The 9,639-nt window shown below is 39.8% G+C and overlaps 1 protein-coding gene across 2 annotated transcripts in view; it reads right to left on the bottom strand.

Annotated features, from left to right (window-relative positions):
- Positions 1-895: 895 nt before the first annotated feature.
- Positions 896-9,639, bottom strand: part of LOC104127582 (epidermal retinol dehydrogenase 2) — a 24,881-nt gene continuing 16,137 nt past the window's right edge. For both annotated transcript variants that reach the window (XM_035895784.1, XM_009640266.2), the window contains 5 exons: positions 6,817-6,948; positions 5,641-5,740; positions 4,341-4,485; positions 3,670-3,795; positions 896-3,142 (listed from right to left, as the gene is read on the bottom strand). In XM_035895784.1, the coding sequence (XP_035751677.1) occupies positions 3,049-3,142; positions 3,670-3,795; positions 4,341-4,485; positions 5,641-5,740; positions 6,817-6,948 (597 nt within the window). In that variant the 3' untranslated portion in view covers positions 896-3,048. The remainder of the gene's footprint in view (positions 3,143-3,669; positions 3,796-4,340; positions 4,486-5,640; positions 5,741-6,816; positions 6,949-9,639) is intronic.

Genomic DNA, 9,639 nt, shown 5'->3' with positions numbered 1-9,639 from the left:
TGGGCAATCATCATTAAGAACCGCATGTTCAACAGTTTCCTCAGCTATCACGTCTCACTCTGCATTAGCCTCCGAGCAAGCTGCTTTTACAGTGATGCATGTGATACAGGTGATGAAAATTCCTGGGGAGGAATCTGCATGTTCTATCTTCTTGCTTGGGTCTCACAGCGATCCTTCTGTGAGGAGTTTTCTTGCTGAGAACAGGAAGAGAGTCCTTCTGGGCATCAGGAAAGTAATCAATCAAGATCATTGTTACGCTATAAGTAAGCCATCTTTTATCTCAGTAAGTTCATATCTCACTTGAAGATCCAAACACTCACCCTATACCATCTCCTGAACACCAGGGAAGGATTTGTGCCACTTGACCTCCAGGATACAACTCCACATTTCTGTCACACCATCTCAGGAAGTGTGGGAGATCAAAAACACCAACAGGAGAGCCTATTATCCTCCAGTCACATGGCATATTTGACAGTGACCACAATATTCAAAGTGGTAGCAGCACACTTGCATGAAAGCAGCATTTGTGTACTGCTACCTGGACAGCTAGCAGAGATTTTCTAGTGAAGCTCTGTATGACAGATTATGCACACTCAACCTACTACAGAACTTGGTCTCTAAGAGATATGAACATACTGGAGGGAGTCCAGTGAGGGGCTGCAGAGACAGTTAAGGTACCGGAGCACCTGCCACACAAAGAGAGGCTGAGAGAGCTGGGACTGCTCAGTGCGGAGAAGAAAAGGCTCAGGCTCAGTGTGCACAAGTACCAGACTCTTAGTGGTATCCACTGAAAGGACAAGAGGCAATGGGCACAAATTGGAAAAAAGTACATTCAATTCAAACATAATTTTCATTTATCTGTTTTTAAACTGAGTGTGAACACTGGAACAGGTTGCACAGAGAGGTTGCAGACTCTCAACCTTGGAGATATTAAAAGCTTGACTGGACACAGTACCAAGCAACCTGCTCTAATTGGCCTTGCTCTGAGTAGAGGTCCTTTCCAAGCTCAATGATTCTGTGAAGTAGAAAAATCCCTATGGAGATGTGCTCTGGCACCCATTGTCAGGGAAGATCCTCCTAGTGGTGTGACAAACCTGAACCTGCTGAGAATCCACAAATCCCACAGCCAGACTCATTGCTTTCAACCTCCCTAGCAGAATATGCTCACAGAGACACCAAGAATGAAAAGCTGCTTGTTCTCACAAGAGCTGGAGTTTGATACATACTGTTCATACATATAACCCATTTCTCCTTTACTCCAGAATGCTGCATACCTAGTATTTCATTGTTAGGAAGAAAAGTGTGCTCTGTTAGCACAAAAAAAGTGAGGAGTCTGCAAGACACAGATATATCAGACAGTTATGAGTGGCTGACTTTGTGAACAGTGCAATGTACATATGGACAGCACATTTAGGCAATACGTATTCTTTAATTAGTAGCTGTCATTTCCCGAGGTGTACCACAAAATGAGCAGAATTTGAGGTAGAAAAGCTGCAGATCTGAAAGGACAGCAAGACAAATCTTTTCTTCATCAGTCTGAATTCTAACTCTCATGAATCTATTATAAAGTTAAGGCTATTTTTAACATGCTTTTTTTACTCCGTGTTTCTTGCTTATCAGTAATAAAGTAGTTCTATATAAACCTTTCTCCACTGGTAAGCCTTACTAATTGTGTAGACAGGGGAACGAAGGTATTTTCTAGGCCATCATGGGAAAAAAAACCCCTAAATATATTAAAAAAATCACCCTTTTCTCCATACTGTCCTTCAATTAATTGCATACTAATACATTTTTGTCTTAGTTTGCAGGTGTTACCAATTGCCAGTAGAGTACTGTGATGTGAGGTGGGCTTAGCCAGCATATGCCTAAATGACATACATTTAAGGTATAATCATCCTTTCTCTTGTTTGGGATTTACCAAAAGTCAAGGGAGCTTTCAGCTTTCTACGTGGCCACTATTGAAGAGAGCAAGGCCTCCTCCACATGTCTCTAAAATAAATGGATAGTCCTAAGAGTAAAGGGAAAGGAAAAAAGTCTCTGTAGACAGAAGGTAGCCTGCCACCCAATTCAGAGAAGCAAAACATAATACTCAAGCTATGGCTGCAATGATCCCATTCACTCCAGTTCTATCAGCACCATGACATTTCTGAAATAATCCCAAGAGAAGCCCCACTTACATAACATAATACCTTTGCTTTTAGTAGCTCATTTCTTACTTGGCAAGACATTTGATAGCTCACCTGGACCGGCAGTCTTATGCTCTATAACTACAAGCTTATTCTGTTTAGGAGATGAAAATTTAAAACCGTTCTTAAAATATTGCACTTAGACAATACACAGACTTTATTACAAAGTTGCAGTCATAGTATTTGCTTTTAAGATAAATTAAACAAAAAGTAGATTAGCAGCACAAATACATAGTTTACATCCTTCCACCTCCCCACCCTGACAACCATAGTCATCTGTGAGTCCCGAGATCACCACCTCCAAAAATTAATGGATTTCATTGGTTTTGTACCAACACAGCACATTTTCATTTCCCAAAACTTCCCTTTCTATACATTCAAATCTGTTGTTTCAGGAAACTCTTGAATTCCTTGGCTTACCAGGGAGTGGCAATGGCACCAGCAGTACAGGCCCTCCTGGTGGGTCAGTGAATGGTAGTGAGAAGTCAGGTCCACTAGCGGCTTTTCTGGCTCCCTGCCAAACACATGTGGTTTCTTGGTCCCTTCTCCCTCCCAAAGTTGCCAATTATTAGTTCGTCACGCAGGACCATATTTAAGGCATTATAACAGACATAACCAAAGGAACTAATTTCAATGTATTTCCACAATGAGGTGAAAAGAAAGCAGTTCACTGGATTAAAAAAAATAGCTCGAGTGAAAGCTGTTGATTAAAGAACCAATTAAGAAGCAATTGCCTTAAAAAATGTTACTAATGAGAAGTGAGGCACCTTAAGCTCACAGCTGCTAGAGAAGCAGACCTTTCCCACCACCACCTTTAAAAAGGTCCACTTTAGCGTTGCTCATCTCTGAATTTTGTGCTTTTTCAGTTGTTCTTCGCTCGACCTTTGAAGCTATCCATGACACAGAGGTTTCCAAGATAGTCCGCAACAAGAACAGTTCCTTTCACTGGCAGGATACTGTAAGGTAGGGGAGTTGAAGAAGAGAGAAAAAAACCAGACCAGACATCAGAAGAGTTGTGCAGTTTTATCACAGAATTAGTTTTACCTGGGTAATACTGGCTAAGACTATATACTCTCTAGAATATAGTACCACTGGTCCTCTCCATTACTCTTGTTTGGCAGCCTGAGTCATTAGACAGATCAATTTCCCAGCCTGGCTTGCAACAGAGTCAGAAGTGCCCTAATGCTGGGGCAAGACACCAAGTATGCAGTTACTGAGGAACAGGCCCAGTCTCTACAGCCCACAGTAAAACTGCACCCCAATGGAGTCAGCAAGTCACAGTTAGACATTTCTGTCATTGTTCTGTGGTCCAAGGGTAGACTGAACCCCTAGAACAAAAAAAGAAAACTCCAGAAATGTGTAGAACTTAATGAAAATTCATACCAACAAGTAGAAGCCTGGTCTGCACTTTTAGTCAAAAACATAGCTGAAACATCTCTGGACAGAAAAGAGAGAGAGGAAAAGAAGGAAAGCTATAACTTACTTTTTCAAAGCAAATAAAAAGTAAAGACTGCGTGGTAGCACCAGAATTTCTTGGTCCCGCCGAATAGCAGTGATTATCTTCTCAGCCACGTACTCTGGCTCCAGAGTAGGAAGTAGCCTTGGCCACCTGGAAGAGAAGACATTTCTTACTATAATACAAATTGCTTTGGATTCACATTTTGCTCAAAGTAAGTCTCCATTTTGCAGTTATTCAACTAAAAGAAGAAATAAATGCCACAAATCCTATGAAGAGAACCTTTATTATGTTAGAGAGTGATCGTCCATTGTTATTTTCCCTTTGTATGATCTCTCATAAGACAAATGCACATAGGCCTCATATTAAGAAACACTAGGCTTTTATTTGGCTCCTAAATACTGAGCAAATCTATGCCACTGATTTCATGAGGCAAATGGGAGTTTAGAAACCAGAGAGGACAACTGGAGCATTTGGCTTCTGCAGAGGAAAGGACACCAACTAAATGAATCGTAAAGTACAGAGGGCTTTGCCATTTGGGTTGCCCAGTCACTGGATAGCATCGTTAACACCCATCTGAGGCTCTAAAAATAACACAAGCAGAGAAAAGCCTAGCTCATGTTTTTCATAAAGGAAATGGGAGTATATAACATGCCAAACATGTAAGTTGCATAAAAACCTCACAAGGGTTTACTCACTTGGTTCTACAGCCATCAAACATTCCTGTGTTTATGAAGTAAGGACACACAATTGTGGTTTTAACACCAGTCTTTCGCAGATCTCTCATCTCCAAATGAATTGACTCTGCAAAACCAACTGCTGCAAATTTACTTGCACAGTAATCTGTAAAATAAAGCATTAATTGCAGTTAAACATTTTCATTTACTAATTAAACTTTATTAAATAGGTTCAGTAATTCCTACCACTGAATATGTATGCAGGACCAGTAACAGTTTTTGACAGGGAACAGGGACAGAACTATGCTCTAGTAAGTAAACTAACTAGCCACAGTTTGGGTTTGTTTTTTTCTTTTTTCACTATACAAGAGCAGCACTATAGCATAGAAATGATGTATACACAGCACCTGCAAGAAGTTACTGTCTGATAATAAAATACTTTACAGAGTAGGAACTGTTTTCAGGATTAGATTACTAATAAAATTTGCTTTTGATGTGATCTACTCCTTTACTTTCCCTCTCCTAAGTTAACTGTTGTTCTAGACTGGCAGACAGAGGGTTTCTCATCACATCCCTGCTATCACCTTTCCAGTCTACTGAAATAAGTTATCGTTTCATACCAGACCTTTGAATCCATGCACTGGTTTCTTATGCATCAAGCTTTCAAGACTCTCCAATGTGGTTTCAGCCTGAAACTCAGTTTGTCTTCATTATCACTGTCTTGAAGCTAGATTTCTTTTACGGCAATGTCACGTTATTGACTTTTCCTCCCCCTTTACATACATTTTCCAGAAATGCCTTCTGAGTTTGCCCTAATCTCAACAGTTTCTTTACATCATTGTATGGGTCCTCTTGAATGAATGGCTGAGACAGAGCATGCAAACAGATATCACACCTCTGCCTCTGTACCACATGTGGATTTTAGTAGTTCTTTAAGTTAGGGAAACTTGTACAGGGCTTTGCTTAGCTTGAGAACATGCTTAAAAAAAAAATCTTGTAAAAAAGTTGCCTCTTTGCCACCATTTGGTTAGCCTGCAGGCTAACTTTAACAACATCGAAGTTCTCAGTTTCCAAAGCTCTACATGGCTCCTGGATCCTCTGCCTTGGAAGAAAAACCCGTTTCACAGTACTGCTGAGCATCTGGAAAACTCCTTTGAAAGGAACGGTCTATTTAAGGTCGGCTGGTTTAGAAGTATGACCATTTGCTTTACCTATACACGAAGACCCAGAAACTCAAAATTAGGATTTTTTTTCACAAAGTTTGATTTAAACTCTGCAATCAATACAATTGGCTAAATGAACATTTGCTTTAATACACTACCTGAAAGACGATTGACTCCAGTCAGTCCCGCTGAGCTTGCGATGCTAACCAAGTGCCCATGGTTAGAGGCCATCATTGCTGGGAGAAAGGCTTTGTATGTCTGCAATGCAAGCCAGAGTTGCAATAAAACATTTTACTATGTAAGCTACATGCTGTAATATTTTGAAGGTGCTGTTTTTAAATAAATTCTCCCTACATCCATTATGGAAAGGAGTGCATGCTGTAATATTTTGAAGGTGCTGTTTTTAAAGAAATTCTCCCTACACCTTAAGTGAGCTTCCCCCCTTTCCATTATGGAAAGGAGCAGGGAAGAGTTTGTTGTTTAAACTCTAACCTTCAACTACTAAACTGAGACTTTCCAGGCCCCACCCGTACCACTTTCTCCTCAACACCAGAGACAAACAGTAACTTGCTGAAAGCTAAAGATACAGCTTCAGCTAGTTGTTAAGTTTCTTTCAGCCTAAAGTTCAGCACTGCAATGTTTCAAATGAGAAATGTTCACTACAAACTTTGTAAAATCCCAAAAGTTTGAGTTTCATGTCTTCCTTCCATTAAATTAATATAATCTTTGTGATTAAATTTATTTATGAAGAAACTGAAGCATGTTTTAATATCTCCTTTGCAATTCTTTATGACAGAAACACCATATAGATGACCTGCCTTCCCCTGGAAGGAAGAAAAAGCACATTAAGTTACTTATTTCGGACAAGAGCCCCACTTCTTAAGAAAGTTGCCTGAATATGTGGTATTTCTTACTGAAACTATCATAACCACAAAGCAACTAGAAGACTAACAGAATTGAACACTCCTCTATTACTAGAACAGCAAATTTTTGGGTTGGGCCTGCTTCATGTCAATTCATATTGAGGGATTATAACATATGACTAGCTTCAGAATTTAGCAGATGGTAAACTTCAGTTCTTCAGAGCATTTCCAAATACCAGCAGTTTTGCTTCCACCTACCTACTCCAGAAGTTCCCAAAGGATCCATCCTTCCACCCTTTTTTAATTTTCCAGAATCCCAGGCACAGAAAGTAATTTTTTGTATAATTTCTGATTGAACTTACAAGGAACTATATATCCTTGCATATTTTCCTCAATTCCAAAAGGCAAAATTAACACTGAAAACATGTTGAAAGGATGTTTTAGTATGTACACGCAAAGTACAGGTATTACCCAGAAGTGTGCCATTATGTTCACTTCCATGGTTTTTTCCACAAGTGAATCTGGAGAATCAATAAACCTCTTCCCAGTTACAACACCAGCGTTGTTGATTAGGATGCTAACATCGCCAACTTCTTTTTTAACCTAAAACAAAAAGCCTCAAGATATTACACAATAAACACAAAATATGCTTTCTAAGTTTTCATATATAAAACATAAGAAATAGAAATATTGCACATTTAAACTAAGTTGAACTTACACTTGTTACAGATGCGAACATCTCAGGTTCTTGCACGTTCTCATGTGACGCCTTTTTAGAGCCGAGTTTATAGCTGGAGGTGTGGAGCCCAACAGAGGCTTCCGCTTTCAGCACCTCCGTTTCTTCCTGCAACTGTTCCAGTTAAGTCTCTATTGTAGGGAGCTTAACTAATGCAGCAAGTATTTTGCTACAGTCAACCCATCTCAAAACCAATGAGTCATTCTGTTTGTAGGGCCATTTCTATGCCATGCAGCGAGTACATAGATCCTCAGGCGAGTTCACTAGAATCAGGTACATCAAATCTATGTGAGGGCTTCAATATCTAAACTTTTACTTGTTAGGTTCCTTGCATTGTACTCAAATCCTCTTGTCTTCCACAAAACAACATGAGCACAGAAGCAGGGTGCCATATGACTTGAAGGCTGAAGGCAGCTTGCACAGTACTTGAGTCTTTTGATGAGCAGAAGGAAAATTGGATTCCCTGTTGGTAGCGTTAATTGCCTGCATCCCAAGAATCCAGGGATTCATCTCTCCCACCGCACAGGGCAGCGAGTACTTAGTAGCATCTTAGCATTTCAGATATTTCAAGATTCTTCATGCTGTTTTTCCACTCGTTCTTCTTCTCCTGACTGCTATTGTCAAACGCTGACATGTATTACATAGTAGTTTTTCCACTACTGGTAACTTTGTGTTCCACAGCACACACATTAAACCAGACTTCCCTACAACTTTCTGGGGGAGCAGATGGAGTTTTCTGCCCTCAGTGTGTTGGAATTAGAATGGGCAAATGGTAACTCTTCATAAGAAGTATTCCTCACATGCATAAGGAGTGAGAAAGATCATCTGTAAAATTAATTTCCTCCTTACAACCTTTTTGTTTATTCAAGTATCTTAACTACTTCAAGCAACTTTACAGGTCAGGAACCTAAGAGCTTATCTTACCAAAGAAAAAGGTTTTTTGACAAATTTATTTCTCATTAAGACAGCCTGAAATAGTACTGTGTCTCCATTAATATTAGCTCTAAGGACAACACAAAAATGAGAAAACTGTAGAAAGGGTAGCAGTTTGTTATGAAACTTAAACAAAAGCTGTAGGGTTCTGAATAAAGGAAGATATTAGGACATGTGCATTCACAAAAGGCAAAAGCCTCATGAGCTTCTGGGGCTCACTGTGCATAAGCTTGTTACTAGTGTATTTGCTTCAATTCTAACACTGTACCAGAATCCTTATAAGATGGTTCCCAGAAAAATAAGTTGGCTAAAAAACAATATCTACACATTTAGCTCAGCAAGAGGAAGTACAGTTCTCATTTTAGCTCCAGACTGGGAACTTTCATGAACAGACTCACTTGAGAGAACTATAGGGCAGCCGATATCAAGATACTGTGCCAGCTCTCAGGAGAATGAAAATATTTACTGCAGTATTTGCAATACAGTTCATTAATCTGAGCTACCTGGGAAAAAGGAAATGAGTACTCTATATGTTGTTTAATTTGTGATTTCCAGATCAAGTGCTAAACACATGCTGATCAGGAGCTTTGGGAAACCATGTTGATTTTATGCCATCTTGCATATCATAGTTATATCATAGTTACAGATCACAGAACCTCATTTCCTAATGGCATTTCTTTTGCAAGGTGCCTACAGTGACTGAAAAAACCACAAGCAGACCAGGTAGGCTAGCCTATATAACAGTAAAGAATTAAAGGATAATTTAACACCTATCCTTTATTCTAGCTTAACTTCCTCATCTTCCTTAAACTTGTTCCAATCTTGCCTATGTTTGTTAACTGAGGGTCTAAAAAAACCAGAAAGCAGCCTTGGTGGGATCGTACAGAACAGCTTTTATAAAAAAGTTCATCAGCCTGAGCCCCTCTCCACCTCAGTCATTGCTCATACGTTCTTGTCCATTTATTGCCCCTCTTGAAAAGTCGTCATGTAACAATTTAAATATTTCTGAAGCAGCGCCACATGATCTCCATAGGCAGCCTTGGACAAGTTGTTCTAGTCACCAACCTGAGTACATACCCCGCATCACAAGTTAAAAATAGTATGCATTCAGAGGCATAAATGTAATTATTAGTAAGTGATGCTTTAATGCGGCCTCATGTCAGATGATCTAGCAATTCTGGAAGCCTGGACTGGTACCCCAAATCTATGCTTTGAGGCAAATAACAAACACCTACATAAGTGGCCATGCTTCTTTTGTGCAAACAAAAGACAAAGGTGGGGGATATGGCACATACAGTTTAAAATTGGGTGATTGGGACATTCAGGTTACATGGGAAAAGGGAACCAGAAAGAGAACCTTGATCATCCCATTTCTAACAAATGGCAAAAACCTGAACAACCTCTTCCTTTACCACATGTCTCTACTCAGTCTTCCAAAATATATTCCCACTTTGGATGGAATTCAAGGCAGATTCAAGTGCTTTCTTGCAACCCGCACAAATAATGCCAGCTTTACAACACCTCTGTCCCTGCTGCTTCCCTACTAGCTAGATGTGGCAGCTCTTTCCTCAACAAACTGGCTGTTTTAATTCCAGTCTCCTCTCAGCTCTCCCCTGTGCATGACA

This window comes from Egretta garzetta, unplaced genomic scaffold, assembly GCF_000687185.1.
Source record: "Egretta garzetta isolate BGI_Z169 unplaced genomic scaffold, ASM68718v1 scaffold340, whole genome shotgun sequence".
NCBI lineage: Eukaryota > Metazoa > Chordata > Aves > Pelecaniformes > Ardeidae > Egretta > Egretta garzetta.
Note: the sequence above shows the minus strand (reverse complement) of the source record. Positions and strands in the feature narration are given on the sequence as shown.